General features: G+C 34.1%; 1 protein-coding gene across 1 annotated transcript in view; it reads right to left on the bottom strand.

The window, feature by feature from the left end:
• Positions 1–20394, bottom strand: part of PSMD1 (proteasome 26S subunit, non-ATPase 1) — an 80717-nt gene that overhangs the window by 16281 nt on the left and 44042 nt on the right. The window contains exons 17-19 of the mRNA XM_031452373.2: positions 12144–12258; positions 8839–8955; positions 1099–1201 (exon numbers count right to left, since the gene is read on the bottom strand). Of these exons, the coding sequence (XP_031308233.1) occupies positions 1099–1201; positions 8839–8955; positions 12144–12258 (335 nt within the window). The remainder of the gene's footprint in view (positions 1–1098; positions 1202–8838; positions 8956–12143; positions 12259–20394) is intronic.

Here is a 20394-nt window from a genome sequence, read left to right as displayed (position 1 = left end):
ATACAGGAGAGTACCTAAAATTATAAAACAAGGATGCTGAAAACCTTGATATGATTAAAAAAATATTCTCAGCAGACAGAAAACCTAAGAGAGTAACAAAAAAACTTCAGATAGCAAAAAATTTCAGCTTCTTTTCCTGATCTCCTTCAACTAAAAATATAAACACATGTCTGGCTGACCAAGAGAAGAATGGCTGGAATAAAATAAGAATAAGGAATAAAATTTTTTATTAGAAGAAATCAATATAACTAATAAATTTAAGAAAAGCTCATCAATAATAGTACTATGAAAGCCTTGAGATACTATTTTTTACCTTTCAAATTAGCAAAGATTAATAAAACAGATTATATATTCTACACGGCTAGGGTACAGTTAGAAAAAGAATCAGATACTTGAATAACGAAATAGTTATGTTCATTCCCTTCTACCCTATTGAGTCAGATATTGCCAATAATAACAGTTAGAGTCTGTTGAATGAATCCCCAGTCCAAGGTACTAAAGCACACCATTCTACCTTGTAAGGGCAGCCCATCTCTTCTGAAATAAACCATAGTGCAGTGGTGAAGGGTATGAATTCAGGAGCCAGTTGGTATAGTGTACTATGTGTTTACTAGGCAAATATTCCAGGCATCTTACTTTTAAATCATTTGGCTGCTAGGATTTGTCTAAAGCCTAATTTTTTCCTCAAAAAACTTTCCAATGTCAATGTGTTTAAAAATGGATATATACTAAGAAAATTAAAGGAAAAAAATAAGCCAATACTCATTGAACACTTAACTAAGTGACTGGGACTGTTTTAATTGCTTTACATGTATTTTTAATCCTCCCGACACTATGAGGTAGACTTTACAAGACAAGAAAACAGACATAAAGAGGGGAAATACAGTTAGTGCTGTAAAGGGACTGGGATTCAAACTTTAACAGTCTGTGCTCTTAACAACTCTACTGAATTATTTCTATGAACAGTAGGCTCCATATTTTCTCCAGGAATAAACAGCCCCAGACTCAATTTCTACAACATCATATGGTTAGAACAGATATTTCATTAGATTTAGTTTAAACAGATAAAATAAATCTGGAAGATTTAAAAACATTTACCTGCGTCCAGTATGCCCTGGGCCAGAATAGCGCCAAACTTGGCCATGACATCGTCATGTTTATCATTGATGACTTTGGAATACAGCTGCCTGAACTGATTCACCTGAAGGAACAAGAAAAAGAATTATAGTCTAATTCTATTCATTTGCTGTTATCATTTTAGAGCAGGGACTAGATTGCTCAAATGGTAATGAAACCTGAGTTCTGAATTTCACAACATTCAAAAAAAGAGGGATCTGGACCAGATTTGAAGGCAGAATAAGTCCATGGTTGAAATCACGGGTGTCATGACTTTTCTGCTGTGGGAGGACCAGCTCTGTTTTCAATCACTGTTCCACAGTGGATGATTCAGACTCAGGGGAATGCTGAATGCGATTTCATACTGCACCACTGTTAGTCAGCAGGCTTAACCAGTTCAAATGAACACTAAGGCTTTCATTGTACTGTGAATTACAGCTATTCTGCTTACCATCAACCTACAGACTTCCTAATGGGCACAGTCCTTCAATTCTACCTTAAAACAAACTTCACTACAGCTATGTGACGTATATTTTGGATTAAGTACATTCACATATATGGTAAAGATTTTCATCATGCATACACGTTAATTTTCTGAGGATACATCACAACAATTACTCTTATCAAAAGAACACACCAAAATGGAATACATGCTGACTTATTTAGGGAGGAATCACTGGTAATTTTTGTTTGCTATTTTATTATTTTCTATATTTTCTAAAATTAATATATATACTTTTATAATTAGAAAATAACATTTAAAGAATACATGTTCTTATCAAAATATCCATGATTCTTTTAAAATGGGGTGACAAAAAGGGAAATACTTTATGCTTCTTCCATGTCTTACACTACTGTTTTCCCACCAAGTGCTTTTCAGATGGCAGGCACCCAGAAAGAAGTCTGCTTGTTCAAGAAGTACATGATCATGGACCTCCCCAGATCTGCCCAAAGTAGAAAATACTGAATTTGAGTTTCCTCCTATAACGATCTTATCCATATCACGTATTCTTTCAGAATCTCCTCCCTTTCATTCATCTTGGTCTGGGAGGCCACACTGTGATAAAGTGCAGAGTAATATAGAATCAGACAATACTGGCTTATAAATATCTCTTCTTTACTAAGCTCTCTGGGTAAATTACTCAGCTTTTCTGAGTCTCAGTTTCTTCATCTGTACAGAGATTATAGCACCTACCTTACATGACTGTTGTAAGATTATTTGAGGTAATGTGTACATCATGTAATGTGTAAAAGGCATTTTATAGTTCAGTAAGCAAGGCTGTCTTACCACTCCAGAGCAGAATCCTACCAGTCCTCTCTGACTCCTATCTTTGCAACCTAAATACTGCTAACAAAATGGTATTTCTTAAAATGGTTCTCAGTTTTTATTCACAGGCAGCAATAGAATATGACAGGAAAAACAACTCTGAACTAACTCTGCCACTACCCAGCATGACTATTAGCAAGCCACTTACTTCTCTACATCTTACTTTCTCTAACTATAAAACCCAGCATGATGAGATCATCACAACATTCCCTTCCAGTTTTAAAAATTCTAAGGTTTGATGCTTTCACTCTGGTTCAACAGGTCAAATTCCTTTGATTCTGAACTTATTTTGGATGAACATTTACATTACCTTACATAGGATGGAGATTTTATGTGCTAGAGGTTTATGAAATATTTCATGAATTTATGAAAAAGAAACACTGGACAAAGCACTGTATGTACATTATAAGGAAGAATTTAAATATAAAATCACACCCAAAACAATAGGACAACATAATCTGAAAGACAGAAAAAAAAAAAATCAATGCAAATATATAATAGGTCTATCCAATTAAAATTAAACAGACTAGTACTTTAAAAGCTAGTTTTTATCATTAAATAATTTTTCCTTATGTTTTATTATTTATGCAGCAGAAACTTAACTCTCATTGTTATGATTCTTCATAAAGAATTATTATTTTAGTAGATTAGGATACTATCTTAAATTTGGAAGGCGACTTTGAGATCTTCTGGTCTACTCCCATTTCACACATGAGAAAATGGACTCAATTTCTGGCTCAATTTCGTTGTTATGAATAGTATACCCCCCCAACAAAAAACAAATTAGAATTTATAGGAGAAAAATCATATTAATTTCCCATTTTATATTATAATTTCACAGAAAAGACAATTAAATTTCAGACAGCACTGTGATCTACGTATTCTACTGTGCCTGATTATCTAAAACCTATGTTCTCCAAATTCCTGCATTTTAGACATTCACCATGTTTTTAACTCTATACACCTTGTATTGTTGGAAAAAAACAAAGCCAACTCTTAGATGTCATAGAGAAAAATAAAAGATGGAGAGAAGGGAATAAAGTTCCTTAAGAGTCATTTTTGTTGTTACTTATCATCTAGGTATGTCTCTTCCTTTCTGTTTTTTTTTTTTCTATTTTTCTGGGGTATAGAAATGAAGCTGTACATCAGGAATTACTTCTGGAGTTTTTTTCTTTTCTCTTTCTATGACATTACAGTTGCTCTTATGACTTCTACTAGGTCTGTAATTCCTTCCATGAAATCCTTGAGGCCGGATGAACTTTGGAATTCAAAATTTATGAAGCTAATATGGTGCATACACTACAAATTATGCAATACTCTCAGTGGAGTATGGGGGCAATATCCCATAATCAACCAAATTAGTATTTCTGATGCAGCAAAATGACTGAATATTTACTACACAGGATAAAGGTTATACATGAATTCATACTGGGTCAGATTTTGCAGCCAAATGAGTCCTTAAAAAACAAACAGAACTCTTAGTTATCAGAGCTTTTTGGATTTTGGAACTGCAGATAAAGGGCCACAGACTTATATAATTTATCTGGGCTAGCTCCCATCTCTTTCTTTAGTTCTGACTTTTTTCCTATGCTCTCATTTTATCTCGAACTGACTTGTTATAATCTCAAACTCAACATGCCTAAAATGAAAATTATCTTTATTCTTTTTCAATAACCCAAAAGACATTTTTAGCTCCCTTCTCAATTTTATTAGTATTATTTTGTTCATGGTATTTGCTTGTAGCCTTTTCTTTATATTACCATCTTTAGTGCCCAAGTCCCTATCTTAAGGCAATAGTATGGTAACAAAGGTTACTATTTAGAAATGTGTTATGCTGTAAAATAAAACCTTATGCTATAAAATTCCATGCTGATTTATTTTAAAACTGCAAAAGCTCGTCAAACTTAGCCAAATATGATCCTACTTCTAAAAAGGGTACATGTCAGTGCTGGGAGAAGTTTCCCTGTAGCAGGCCTTGGGCCAGATATTAGGCAAGGAGGAGCACCAGATCTTATTCGTACACTGCAGTATTTTTATGTGGTTCTACATATCATACTTGCTATATACATGTTCAAATAACTGCTAACAGTAGAGGTCATTTAATAAGAAAAACAAAGGATAGATCCTTCAAAGAGTAGAGTTGGGTTCTTAAGACAAAATAACTCCAAGGACCTATAAAAGAACAGTATTCTTGTTAAATGGTTCTGAATCTTTTTAATCACCCAGGGGTGTATGCGTGATCCTGGGCCTATGTTTGTGAGAATGAGTGAGTATGAAACTGGCAGAAGAAAAGCAAAGATGTACTGGAGTTAGTTAAACTAAGACCCAATGCGTAGAGCTTAGTGTAAAGATGGCATTCTGTAAATGGATGTGACACAGATCATGAAGGCATAAAAGAATACTTCCTTTGGAAATTTCCATCGTGAATCTCACAAAGTATCTGAGAAATGTTCCTTTTGGATTCCTCTGAGGGGGGATCAGTCTTAATGACAACACTTGATCTTTGATTTCAAGGAGTTTTCACTTCTTTCATGGACTAGTTTGCAAACTTGTGTCTAGGACTACAGCCTTGAGAACATACTTTTCTTCAAGCTTATTAAAAGCTGTTTCTTTTCAGCAAAATGTCACATACCATCCCAAAAGAGTATCAATGTTGTCTCCTTAGCAATTATCAGATAAAAGAGAGATGATATAAACTATAGTATACAAAGCTCTTGATTACATGCGTGACAGCAGAAAACAATGAAACAGAACTTAAACTTCAAGAATTCATGAACTGAGTAACAACTGCACTCTAACATTTGTCATAATACAGTTTTGCTTTTGTAGTTAGTGGGGTACATGTTTAACTTTCTGCACTGAGTTTGTATCAATGGCAAAGGCTACCAGCTATAACTGCATTTCAACATTCCTAATCAATACCCAAGATTTTGCTACCATGTGAAGATGAAAGTGTATCCCAAATAGTCATATTGGCTAAGACCTGGTTCAACAATATTTTATAAAATGATTACAAAATACTAATTGGTTAAGTTGCTGTATTTTTTTCACTTTTTCTAAATACGAAAAAGTTTTATTTATTTATTGGAATAAAAAGTTGAAGGCTTTTTGAAACTACACAGCCTACCCTAACCCTAACCCCATCCCTGTTTCAAAGTACTCTGCCATTGTTGGTACAGAACTTACGGTTGTCAAACCAATGAAATCCTGTAGCAGAGGATGGGAAGATGGCAAAACATGTGTCAGTTCACAATACGTATAACGTGAAAGCAATATATGAGGTCAAAGTGAATAAACTTCTATATATCACTGTTAGGGGAGGTGCATTCCACAGCAAAACTTCCTTCTTTAATGACATTACTCAGTTGGATAACCTCCAGCCGATAAAGCTCAACAGATCAAAAGCAGAAATAAAAGATGTGAAAGCTATTCATGCTATAACCGCTCTATTTAAGAACAAAAAGCAAAGAAATGTGATCTGTTTGAAAAGATGTTTATGTTCTAGAAGATAAAAAATATTAAGTAATGTATTACTAAAACAAGATGAGAAGTCTGATTCTATTTTTGAAATCATCCAATTTTTAGAAGTCTTAAAAAGGATTCTGACAAAGAGAGAAGGACTAGATAAAAACAACAAAAACTGAAATGATAGCAACTGCTCAGAAACTGAAATCTATTAAACAAAGTTTCACAGAATAATCAAGGAGTTAAAAAAAATTTTTCTTCTCCACGCCATCCTCCCCACCCCCCATCAATCTACTTTGCTGAAAATGAGGGTGTTCTACATCTGTTTGAAGAGGCAGAAGACAGTATGCCAATGTTTTGTTTCTTCCTGTTGTCAATTCTTTGACTGCTTCTTATACAGGAGCAGAATTAAATAATTCAAGAATTATTATAAAAGATCTGAAATTATTGCATAAGCTATATACATTTATTTAATATGTCAAAAACATGGTCATTTTTAGTATATGTAAATTACAAGATCTAAGCATTTTCTGCTTCTCAACAAAATGAGTTCTGGCTAAGGTGCCAAGATGTATTAGATATCAAACTCTAAAATGAGATCTGAGAGATTGTCATGAGGAAATTTTAAAACAGATGCCTCAAAATCTGTACGGAGTCATCCATATGATATATATGAGGACTGGACTGTAGAAGGATATGTGAAGAGGATTTCTATGGGAAAAGCTGGGCTTTAAGTCTTTCCTCCTAGCTCCAAACCTAGAGATGGGCTTCACAGAGGCCACTTGGTGAGCTTAATATGATAAAGTGGTCACTGCACTGATTGATATCTGACACAAAATGTAAAAGGCATAAGCTATTGACAAAGGCACAAGCAATGAAAGAGGGAGGGAGAGAAGAGAGACAAGGAGAGGAAGAGGAAGAGGCAGGCAAAGCTGCACCGAGAGCCTATCATACGCTCCCCCGACCAGAAGGGTGAAAGTTGCAAGAGTGTTTTTCAGCGAAAGATGTGTGTCAGCGAAGAAACCTCCCTGTAGCCACCTGAAACCCTGCTCAAGGGATCTCCCACGAGGGCAGTGACATTCTAACTGAATCTGGATGTACTCATTTCTAAACTGAGATTGTATATACTATATAAAGAAACTATATGAATTTTTATTGCCTCAGAAGGATAGATCAAAAAAGGCATGCATCACTGAGTTTATATTCCATATCAGAGGAACAAGTTATCTCACTGAATAAATTTTAAAAGATAGTAGGAGGCTTCATCGTTCGCAAAAATGTTCTCCCATTCCGTAGGTTGTCATTTTGTTTTACTTATGGTTTCCTTTGCTGTGCAGAAGCTTGTAAGTTTAATTAGGTCCCATTTGTTTATTCTTGCTTTTATTTCTATTGCTTGGGTAGACTGCCCTAGGAGAACATTTTTGAGATGTATGTGAGATAATGTTTTGCCTATATTTTCTCCTAGGAGGTTTATTGTATCTTGTCTTATGTTTCAGTCTTTGATCCATTTTGAGTTTATTTTTGTGTATGGTGTAAGGGAGTGTTCTAGCTCCACTGATTTACATGCTGCTGTCCAGTTTTTCCAACACCATTTGCTGAAAAGAAACCGACAAAGGCTTGATCTCCAGAATATATAAGCAGCTCATGCAACATAATAAGAAAAAAATAACCCAATCCAAAAATGGGCAGAAGACCTAAACAAGCAATTCTTCAAGGAAGACATACAAATGATCAAAAGGCACATACAAAATGCTCAATTATCACTAATGATCAGAGAAATGCAAATCAAAACTATGATGAGGTATCTATCACCTCACACCAGTCAGAATGGCCATCATTCAAAAGTTCACAAATGACAAATGCTGGAGAGGCTGTGGAGAAAAGGGAACCCTCCTACACTGCTGGTGGGAATGCAGGTTGGTGCAGCCACTGTGGAAACCAGTATGGAGATTCCTCAAAAGACTAGGAACAGACTTACTATATGACCCAGGAATCCCGCTTCTGGGCATATATCCAGAAGGAACCCTACTTCAAAATAACACCTGCACCCCAATGTTCTAATAGCAGCACTATTTACGATAGCCAAGACATGGAAACAGCCTAAATGTCCATCAACAGGTGACTGGATAAAGAAGATATGGCATATTTATACAATGGAATACTATTCAGCCATAAATAACAACAACATAACGCCATCTGCAGCACCACAGATGTCCCTGGAGAATGTCATTCTAAGTGAAGCAAGCCAGAAAGAGAAAGAAAAATACCATATGAGATAGCTCACATGTGGAATCTAAAACAAAACAAAACAAAACATAAACACAAAACAGAAACAGATTCATAGACATAGAATACAAACTTGTGGTTGCCAAGGGGGCAGGGGGTGGGAAGGGACAGACTGGGATTTCAAAATTTGTAGATACTGAAAGGCATATGCAGAATAAACAAGATTATACTGTATAGCACAGGGAAATAGATACAAGATCTTGTGGTAGCTCACAGAGAAAAAAAAATGTGGCAATGAATATATATATATGTTCATGTGTAACTGAAAAATTGTGCTCTACAATGGAATTTGACACAACATTGTAAGATGAATATAACTCAATAAAAAAGTGTTAAAAAAAAGTTTAGACAGAAAAAAAGGATAGTAGGAGGCAATTAAAGTGGATTTTGATGATTTCATCAACTCATGAGTTCTAATTTTTCAAGAATGGCTCTACAGCTGAATTAGCAAAGTGACCACAGACCTATAGAAAAATGAATTCAAAGAGTGTTATATATTTAAAATTTTCCCCTTCTCCTACCTCTTTACTTCCTGTGAGTTCAGTGTTCACCATATTTGAGGTAAAAATGTCCTCAAAAGAAGATAAGCTACTAAAGAAAAGCCTGAACCAGCTTTCTTCTGGAGAATTTTTTTGTTTGCTCACCTTTGGACAAGTGATTTCAGTCTGCTGGATCATGATGAGAGCCGAAGCTATGAGAGCTCCTTGTCTCACATAGTTGACAGGGTCATTTGTCATTGGTTCTAGCAAATTAATTGCTTCCTGAAAGCATTAAAAAAAAAACCTTTTAATAAAGTTCATACAGCTGAAATTTCAGATTAGTTACTATCATTTAAAGTCAATATTTTCATCTAACATTATAATTACAAGTTAATTTAAGACTACTTGGATGCAATAGCTCAGAACTGAGTACGCTTTATGTTTCAACATTATTGATGCCAAGTGAAAAAGAAGCTTGTAGAACACAAACGCTCCTTTCTTGGGGTAAAAGAGGTCAAAAACAAAGTAAGAGAAAAAATGAGATTAATGTTTGATAACCACCTATTATTTTCCAGGTGCAGTGGGAGGTATTTTATGTATGTTATCCATATAATCCTCTTAATCCTAAAACAACACAAAACAATCTTTATAAAAAAAAAAAAGTAAGAGTTAGAAAGGTAAATTGCCAAAATCACATAAATGTAGCAAACTCAGGCCAGTCTAACTCCAAGTATTCAACTTCCTTCAAACACTAGGGTAAGATAATGTCTTAGATGATTTTACAAAACTAAATTTAAAAAATTAAATAAATCAAATGTAAATTGAAACAAAAAACAAAGAGAAACAAAACTTCCAAAACAAAAGGGAAGATTTTACTTGCTAGTATGATGGCAAAACAAATTAAATCAAACAAGGCTAGATCTGATACCATGGTTACACTTCAAAAGACCACAAGTGTTGGGATTTCCAAAATGTTTACCAGGATTTCCCGAATATCACATTCTTTAAGGTAGCAGTTCTATGAAAATAGTATTCCTTGGTTAAACAAGTTTGGGAGTTCCTATACACTACATATCACCTCTTCTTGCAGATTCAAAACTTTATATAGCATATTGTGGCCCCCAGGAATGTATATATCACAACAAAAGCTCCAGGAAGCCTTATTAAAGAAACCACTGGAACTTTGTATATCCCAGCATTTGCCCATTACATCTGACCAAGAAATCTTCTGCCCCATATAACTTCTATTAACACCCTGCAGGATATTTGTTCAGTACCCTTACGAGGTTGTTAGGTAGGTATAAATCTGAAGCAACAGAGCAATGAGTTAACATGATTATCAAACTTATTTTAGTATAGTATGTCATTTCTCAAATATCCTTTGTTCCAAGGCCAAGTAAAGGAAGAATAATTTGAATCTTTTTGGGGGAAGGGGGAAACGACCATGGATTTCCTTACATGTCAATTTATTTATTTATCTAAAAAATCAGAGTTATTAACAGATAATACACATACCAGATAAGTATATTCTTTCTTTCCACTTCTCTGAAAAATGTAGTGCCATTGTTTAGAAGAGTAAGTTTCTCAAGCATTACTCATATATTGCCAATATTGTTTATAAAGTAGTCATGGTAAAAATATAACAAAATCTCCAACTTATAAATTAAAAGACACCAACTTGGCTTTTGAGGCACGTGGTATAACTTCAAAGACATATTTTAGAATAAATAGGTGCTTCAGGTGTATAAGAAACAAAAATAATAAAGCACCAAACTTCAGACAGATAGGTATTGATATGTAAATCATACAAACTATCTAGAAATAAAGCAGACTTGTTTAGCATGAGTAATGGAAATTTTCATTGAATTAACGTGTCAGATGCTGTGTCTCAAAGAACATTTGCTCCTAGATACCATATTAAGTTTAGAATAATCTGGAAAGAAAAAAATCTAATTTACATTTAACTTATGAGGCCTGACATAAATGTCTACTAAAGACCTGAGGGAGAAAATACTCAGTTAAACATCCAACTATATTATTTTTCCTTTGTTTATAGAGCAGATGTGTCCCAGAAAAAAATGCAGGCCAATTTCTATAAACTGCATTTTATATACATAATGACTTTCCTAATAAAACTTGATACATTCTCACATAGAAATTCTCTAAAAGAAATGAAAGCATTTAAAAAACAAAATTGTGAGGGCAGAGACCATGTCCAACTTGTTCACCATCATATCCTTAAAATGATCTTCCCTCCATCATTCATTTGGCAAATATTAACTGAAAACCTACAGTGCCAGGTCTTTAGCATTCTGTTCTCAGTGATCTTACATTTCAGTGGAGAGGAGACAGACAATAAATAAATAAATAGGTGTAAAAATATGTCAGGTGGTGACAAGTGCTCTGAAGAAAAATAAAGCAGGGTAAGGGGACAGAATGAGAATACTGAAAGGGTGTATGTTTCTCTACAAAGTTTTATACAATTCTTACCATGTATAGTGAAAATGCCTATTTTAATTCCTAGCTTAAATAATATTTTATGTGACTAGAAAAGTTATTTGCATCCAAGACTGATACCCTTTATTAGAGAAAAAGTCAAGCAAGTTAAAATTTAATTCCTGGCATCAATCAATAAATAATTATACTTTGTTTTACTTTAGTTTGGAAAAGAGATGATTAAAAAAGTGGCTCCTTTCTGATGTAAAGACATTGGGAACATAACCATATTCTTATTTCTCTCTCTCTCTCTCTCACACACACACACACACACACACACACACACACACACACACACACACACACGCCTGTGCACTGCTAAAAGAAGTCGCCCTTTGGGGAGCTGGCCAAGGTGTGGTCCTGTGCGCTATGAAAGGCAAAATGTCATTGCCATGATTCAAGGATACTTGTTATTACATTGGTGCATATCTTTATGAATCTCATGATGAAATCATCAGCGTGCCTACCCCAACTCTTTATCACTTTTGAAGGCTTAACAAATACCAGGTTATCTGTTACGTTCATGAGGATAAAACAGGCAAACTGCAGTTAAGTATAAGCTTAAAACAAACAAAAAAATCAAACTGAGTTGACTGTGGTGGCCTCAAATAAGAACTTTACTTTCCACAATACTAATTACACAAAGTAAACATGTAAAATAACCATGTAAAATGACCATAGTTCTCCAAAGAAAAAAATACTTTTTCTTCTTTTTAAAGACATCAGTGCTTTCAAAAAGAAATTCAACAGCATTGTTTTCATTATAGCCACCCATGTAATGTGGTGGTTTGTTCTTCAACAGCTTTGAGCGATCCGGCATAGTAAAGTGAGGAAGTTCTGGGAAGCTGGTAAGGCAAGTTAAGTCTTACAGATCACACCACACTTGTATTTTTACAGCTGTTACATAAACTTTTCTGCTAGGGAAAACAGTCTGGTGCCAGGAAAGAACTGACCCCATTGGCTTTGGGCTTTACCTTGTTTCCTGTACCAGCACAGCAGATGCCCAGGGCCATTGCAGCTCCATAACGAACATGAGGATTGTAACTCTCTGACAACAATGAAACAACGCTGGGGCACTGTTCAGGGGTCCTGATAAGAAATAGAGAAAGTGAAGACAGTGTTGTAGATAATATATTTAAGTCAAGATGGAAGAATTTTAACCATTTTTTTCAGAAGTTGGGAACACCAGTTATATTTAACACAGAAGCTGCAGAATTTAAAAAATCTCCCACAGAATTCTGATTATTGACATTATAAATCTATCTTCAATATTCAGAGAATATATGTAAAGAAAGAGGACCGTATCAGTAATCCCTCATCCACAGCTCTGCATCACAGCATTACAGTCATTCCCTTGTGTCTTGTCCACAGTGGGGAATAGCTGTGGGGGTACTGGGGGCGAACACTAATCTACATCCATTCTTCTAACTCCTGCTTACTCTGTGTTTTGTTTCAGAAGATGAAAAGTCACTTATAGAGACTCCAAGATGTTTCCAAAGCTGCAGGAAAGATTTAAATCTCTCAGTGTTACTCTGATTGAATATTAAATTGGTAAACAAGACTTGGTAATGAGAAAATTCTGGTTTTCTTTTGTCTTCAGCAATTATTTTTGTGTTGATAAGAATAGAGAAATCCTCTTCATATTTGCAGCAAATACACAAAAAAAGACGCCAACCTTGACTAATGAAGTACTTGAGCTCACCTCTGAAAGACTCCTCTGTTACGGTGGTTACCCTTGAGGGGCAGCAGGATGGGGGAGTAACTAGAAGAGCGTATAAGGGGAGTTTCTGGGAGGTTGATACTGATGTTGAACTGGGTGCTGATTACACAGTTCAGTTGTGAAAACTCATCAAGCTGTAGGCCAATTATGTGCATGTTTTTAGATGTATATTACACTTCGATAACAACTTTTTAACAAGACTACTCATGTATTATGTTTCAACAGAAAGTTAAAAAAAGGACCCTGTTGTGAATGAAAGCAGTTATTACTTACAGATCAATTCAAATGTATAATTCTATGTTGAAACTGCACTCTAGTCTCAACTCTAGTAAATGGTAAATTCAAATTTCAAATGGAGTAGAGTCAAGTTTATGAAAACTGTTTATAAAGGTGAAATTTGGGGGGAGAGGCAAGACAGGGATAGGAGATTAAGAGGTATGTATAAAATAAGTAAGCTATGAGGATATATTATATAACATAGGGAATATAGTCAATTATTTTATAATAACTATAAATGGAATATATCCTTTAAAAATTGTGAATCACGACGTTGTACACCTGAAACTTATATAATATTGCACATCAACTATACCTCAAAAAAAGGTGGAATTTTGCTGTAAAGGAAGGTTGGATTATTTCCTCCTATAACAGAATCCATCACTCCTTGAAAATGTTCTCAGTTTGAGAAAGCTTCCTAGTATGAATAATTTGAAATAATTGGAATAATCAGGAAATAATACAAATGGCAACAATCTGGGAAAACAGTTTGATGGTGTAAAGAAAGCAATGTCCTAGGAAACAGAAGATCTGGGTTTTAGTCTTAGTTCTGTTAATTTCTTAGTAAGTGACATTAGGCAAGTCATTTATATTTTCTTTTCTGTAATTAGAGATAACGTTCTTAACTATAATGCAGGAATAATGTAAAAACAAAGAAGCAAATAACTTGAAAATATGGTAATAACACATATGCTTTCAGTTAAGGAACACTGAGATAAATAATATATAAGAGGAAGCCATAAAGTGAAAAACCCATGTTCTAGTTCCTGTTTTGTCTCTAAATAGCTGACATAATTTTAGACAAAGTTCAATTAATCATACACTCTGGGGTCCTTTTCCACATCTGAACAAAGGAATTGGACTAGAAATTCCATAAGGTCTGTTCCACTTTACAATTCTATGGACTTTAAAAGGTCCCTTCATAGAATTAAGAATTCATATTTTCATTAAGTAAGTGCCACAGCATTAACATGACACAGGAATTAAGAATATTCCCTCTGTTTATTCCCTTGTATTCCCTACCAAAAGGCTCCAAATAATCTGAGCAGCATTCTGAATTTTAAAATGCCTACTGAACTAACTAACTAACTAACTAACTAACCCGTAACTAAATTCACCATAGACACCTCCATCAATATACAGAAAGAGGAATAAAGGGCACCCTTTCCCTAAACTGTTTCTTCTCTCACTATAACCATCTACAAACCCAGGAAACTCACACTTTGATCATTCTATCCTTTCATTCCCCATATCTAATCTGCCATGTCAAATGAAACCCTTAAATCTTGTTTCTGTTTCCACTGCCTGTTTCAGGCCCCGATCATCTCTTACTTAAAACAATACAGTGATTCCTTAAATGACTCTCTGCTTCCTTTCCCTCTCATCTTTAATATGTTGTAATAGAGAGAACATGGGCTTGGAATCAGAAAGACCTGGATTCCAATTCTAGTACAGCCATTTATTAATTGAATGGCAATCGCTAAGTCTCTCTAAGCCTTAATTGCTTTCTGTTCCAATTCATGCTGGGGAGGAGAGTTAGTGGTGTGGTAGAATAGAATACTATACTAATTACTAAAATCTAGATGCATAATCAGAAATGCCTTTGAGTCACAACCAGGAATTTGGCTACTAGTATGCTGTAGTTGGGCTCTAATTTTTTAAAAAGGCAACACTCAGAAGTTCATTCAAAACAACAGAAAACAAGTTGGATATTAAACCTAGAAAGCTGGTTATATTCAGGGTTCTGACTTCCAGATTTTCTCACCAACTTTTTAGGGAGCTAATGGCACAGAGAACACTTTACCCACCTAGCCCCTCACCTGCAGCATTCCAAGGAAAACTGACTCACAGCAAAGTACTTAACCTAAATATATCTTAAAACTTCATTTATCTTATGATCCCTAACTTGTTAAAAAAAAAAGTATTATACTTAGAAAAGGGCATTAACAATTTCATGAGGTTTAGAAAAAATTTTGCCTAAGAACATAAATACAGAGCTTTTCCTGAGAGCCTAATGCAGAGAGCTTTACCTAGTTGATTACCATAAAGACTGAAATAGGTTGTGAGGGCTATAAACTCAAAAGCACATAAAGAATTCTTTTAAACTTCTCAGGCTAATAACAGGTCCAACTCTGACACATTCTTCAGAAGATTTGTTAAGACAAGGAATGACAAATTCTTTAATAAATTAGCTTAGACATGCAACCTCTTCAAGAGTACAATAAAATCGTAATAGTCTATGTTTATTTCAATTTTTCAACAGGCAGCTATAAAAGGACAAAACAATCTAAGCAATGACTGGAATGCAGACATTCACTGAAAGCAAAACTTCCTTACATTAATCTTTACCCAAACACATATATACATGTATGTATATATAAAACTTTAAAAAGTTAATAAATGAATAAATGATAAAATTATACCATCACCATTTTGCAACTTAGAATGAATTAATGGACCTCAGCTTCATTGTCAATGACTGCTAACATCATGAAAAGAGAAACAATTGGACCTTATACCTTATGCGCACTGCCAGCCCCTCCTTAAAAACAAAAGAGTGAAAAATTGAACTTGAATGTGATCAAGCTTCTAGATCTAACTATCAATTTACACGAACTATAGAAGACCAAAAAAATACATTATATTCCATATAGGGGCGCTGTCAGCAAAATCCATACTGTGGGAAATTTGACAGTAATAATGACCTGGTATCTTCAACAAACAAGCAGCAAGGGGGGGGGGGGAAGAGGCAAGGCAAGAGACAGAGAAAGAATCTACAAATTAACAGAAAATACACCAACTCTTTAATAACAGTGCGTAAGGCTTTCTTTCAGTTGTTTTAGATAATTCTGACATTCTTTAAATCTTTCTTTTTTTTGACATTCTTTAAATCTTTGCTTTTCTATGTAAACATTTATCTCTTAAGATAATATCACAAAATAATTCCCATATTTTGTTATAAATGGATCAGCATTTATAACCAAGTATTTACATGACTAATCCCTGAGTAGCAATAAAAGTTTATCTCTATGTCTCCATAAACATATTTAGAAAAATTAATGTCTAGAAATGGTCAAGTCATAGGAAAAACAGTAGATTTTGTTTTATTGGATGGGGACAGTTAGAGAGCAAGGAATTCAATACTTGAGAAACCATCTGATTAGCACAGAACGTGTTACCTATGACTTAACTTTACCTCATATTTACATTTTGGTATGTTTAAAGTATATTTACTCAGACAATTACAAATTTGCTAGCTGCATATGTTTTCAACAATGGAGCTACATGTTGTGGAATTCTAACAACTTTTCTTACTCTCTTTATTTTTTGGCTACTTTATAAAAATTTAAAAAGTGAATGCCATTAGAGATTAAAAGAGTGGGGGATATTTTTTTTCTTTAAAGTTATTTTACTAGACTTCAGAAAACTAAAAATTATTATAGTTTTAGACAAGCTTTTGGCATATCTCCAAACAGATTAATTTCTTTCAGGTGCTGCTGAAATGGAGTGAAAACACCTCAGAGAGGTGAGAAGAAAGTAGATTCATAAGATTTATATAAAGAAATTACCAATTCACCATAATAAGAAACATGGTTCTTAAAAATCTCAAGATTGCATTCCGGGATCTAGAGAAATCTGTAACATTAAAAAAGTTATAGTATTATTAGTGTGTTTCCCTCTGCCTTTTAAATCAGCAAACCAAGAAATGAAATTCACTAGAGGGGGCTCAACAGCAGAATTTGAGCAGGCAGAAAAAAGAACCAAGTAAGGTTAATTGATAATATTAAGTTAGGTTAATTGAGAATTGATGTTAGGTAAGTTGAGATTATCCAGTCTGAGGAGCAGAAAAAGAATGAGGAAAAATGAACAGAGCCTAAGAAATCTGTGGGCACCCACAAATCATACCAGCATATGTATAATGGGAGTCCTAGTGGGAAAAGAGAAGAAGGCCTAAAAGAACATTTGAAGAAATAATGGCCAAAAATTTCCCAAATTTTGATGAAAGACTAGAAACTCAACAAACTTTAAGCAGGATAAACTCAAAGAGATCAGTGAACAAAAAGACAGATTACATTCCAGTAGGAGACAAATAATAAATAATAAAGTAAGTAAAATGGTGAAGTTCTAAGGAGAACAAAAAAAGTAATTCAATGTAAGGGGTATTGGAAGAGCCAGAAGAAGGGGCCATTTTGCAGTACTAGTTAGCATAGTCAGGGCAGGCTTCAATGATAAGGTGCTATTTAAGTAAAGACAAGAAGGCAAGGAGGAAGTGAGCCAAGTGGCTAGGGGGAGGAGAAGTGTATTTGGTTGAGGAAACAGCTCATTCAAAAGCCCTGTTGTGAAATGATGCTCAGCATATTTGAGGAACAGCAAAGAGGCCAACAGTTTGAGTGTAGTGACAAGGGGAAGAGTAGTTGAAAACAGGATCAGATTATTCAGTATTTATAGGAACTTTGGCTTTTACTATGAGTGAAATGAAGGGCCATCAGGATTCTAAGCAAAGGAATGATATGATCTGACTGGTTTAAAAGTGGTCATTTTGGTTGCTCCATTCAGAGCAGAGCACAAAGGTAGAAGAAAGAAGACCAGTTAAGAGGCTACCTCAGTCAACAGTGCTGAATATTGCACAAAATCAACAACTAGTGTTAATCAGTGACGTTCTAAGACTTATATTAGCAGAGTGCTGGGGATAAAAATCTGATTACAAGAGTTATAGACTGGGTGGGTGGTAAGAAGGGAAAAGGATAGGCAATTCTCTAAAAAAGTCTGATGAGGAAGGAAAGAAACTTAAGGGATAAAGAAAGGTTTCATTTTTCATTAACTGGAAACCTGAGCATTTCTGCAAGAAAGAAGTTAAAGCTGAGGAAATGAATATTCAAGGCATGTATTCTATGTGTGAAAAAGAAAATACTTTATTCAGCTAGATTGCAAAGAATATCACGAAGTGTTGGAATCAAGAACTTGAGTAAAAGTTAGTCGTGGAAAAGAGGAATGACAGTATGACCCCAAAGGATAGGATGGATGAAAATAAAGACATCTTGAGAAGAAGCTGAAAGGTCACAAAGCTTTCAGATTGGTCTAAGTCTTTCATTAAAATAAGCAGTAAATTCAGTCATCAGGGGAGAATGAACAAAAGAGTCTAAGGAGAACAGATTAAGTTTGAAATAGCTATTCTTTCTAAAGTTTCAGCTCTTTCGCTGATTTAATCAAAGAGAATGACCAAGAAAGGAATGAAAAAAAAGCCAAGAAATATTTGAGCTGTGCTGTGGGCCCTGGTGAAGTGAGCTAGTCTTAGCTCTACCATATCTATATTATAATTTTCAGTATACTCATTTGTATCCCCCATAAGACTATAAATTACATAAAGGCAGAATATGTTTATCCTGCTCATCAATGTAACTCCACAAGCAAACAGAACTCAATGAATACTTCTCAAATGAATGAATATGTAATGGACACAATCCACATATTGTTAAAAATCCCTTAATGTGTTAGTGTTTGATAGATACTATGACTGAGAGGTAAAAAAAAAATATTTGGCTGATATTTAAGTTGTCTTCCTAAACCTATAAAAGAAACTAGATTGCTTCCTTAAATCAAAGATAGAGTTTGTTTAATAAATTAAAAGGCATCAAAGATAAAGTTCAGTATTTTAGAAAAAATGCACAAATTAGGTTTCTTGGTTATGGTAAGATTAGAGTTTGAGTCTGACCTTTAAGCTACAATAGTAAGAATTAATTAATCTGGAGTTCTTGGTAAATGAGATATTCTATAAAAATGAAGCTTCCAGATATTTGAAATCTTATTCTACCATTTAGAATCATAGTTTTATATTTTTCACCATTTTGGATAGAAATAAAAAAATGTTTTTCACATTTTTCTGCCATCTAAAACAGAGCTGAATAAAGATAATTTAACCTCTACTTAAGTATGTGGAAGTCATCACTATGATATCAATTATTATACCACATACGAGTTGTACAGGGTTGAGTTATATAAGAGCTACAAGCCTCTGTTCTTTTTTTTTTAAATTGAAGTATAGCTGATTTACAATGTTGGGATGATTTCTGGTGAATACAAGTCTCTATTCTGAGTAGACCAACACACTTACAGTTTTTAATTCCTATTTTTTCAGTTGGCCCTGTTTGCTATTACCAAAATGTGTGTTCACCTTTAATTTGTTACCCTGCTCTGGAGTAGGGAGGGAAATGTGTTTGTTAAAACTGTCTCAAGAGTGAATTTATCACTGAATATTCTTTCGGACTATTCAGATTTACCACCATGTGCAAATGTTTATCTTCATTAAAGATGGGGGATAGAAAAGTTTTTGTAAATGTGTTTTTAGAGTAAAAAGATTTGGAGTGGGGCCTTCTACCTATCATGCATGATGTTTTAGAGCACAAATTTAGTTATTTGCCAACTGAGAGATTCATCTACCTTTTTATTTATTATTATTTTACTTCCTCTCTGATTATCAATTACGCTAATAACTCAAGGTTGCCAAATAAGTAGTTGTTATAACTAGTTACATTCCTTAGCCATAAACTAAAAATATAAAAATAAAATAAAAAACTTCCAAGAACAAGTTTTAATTATTTTTTTTAATTATTTTAGTTAAGGTCTTTTTTTTTTTTAAAGTGAGTGAATGTGGATAAGAAGGGTTAGTATTGATAAAGTATTGTAATAATAATAATGGTTGGTATTTTTGCAATATACTCAATGAATAAAGAAATGTATCTATAAATACAAGTCAATGAAGGTTTATTTCATACAAGTCTTTTCATTGAATATAATGGTGCTATTTTCAATCTGACATTACTTGTTTTGCAGACACCTATCTGCCTGCACTAGCACAGAAGCCAAATTGTGGATCAGAATAAAGCAGTATTTTAAGGTATTTCCATACTCCTGAAGAGAAACTCTGGCACGTTACAATCTATCTGATTGTTCTTGAGGATTACTTTATTTATTTTCACCCCAAATTCTTAGCAAATATTTTTTCTAAAATATTGAATTTTGAGTTAAAATAAAGCAGTAAATACTGAATAAAATCTGAAGTGCTCAGTAGAACTGAAATGAACAAAATATTTTCCAATAACTTTCACAGAAGCTAAGAAATATAAATTTGAAATAGAAAAGAGGTACAGATGCTCTTGCTTATGTAGAAGTAATTAAACAATTTAACAATATGAATGAGCTATGATGATCTTTTAAAAGGAAACCTTGAA

Source organism: Camelus dromedarius, chromosome 4, assembly GCF_036321535.1.
Source record: "Camelus dromedarius isolate mCamDro1 chromosome 4, mCamDro1.pat, whole genome shotgun sequence".
NCBI lineage: Eukaryota > Metazoa > Chordata > Mammalia > Artiodactyla > Camelidae > Camelus > Camelus dromedarius.
This window is presented reverse-complemented; position numbering and strand designations above follow the sequence as displayed.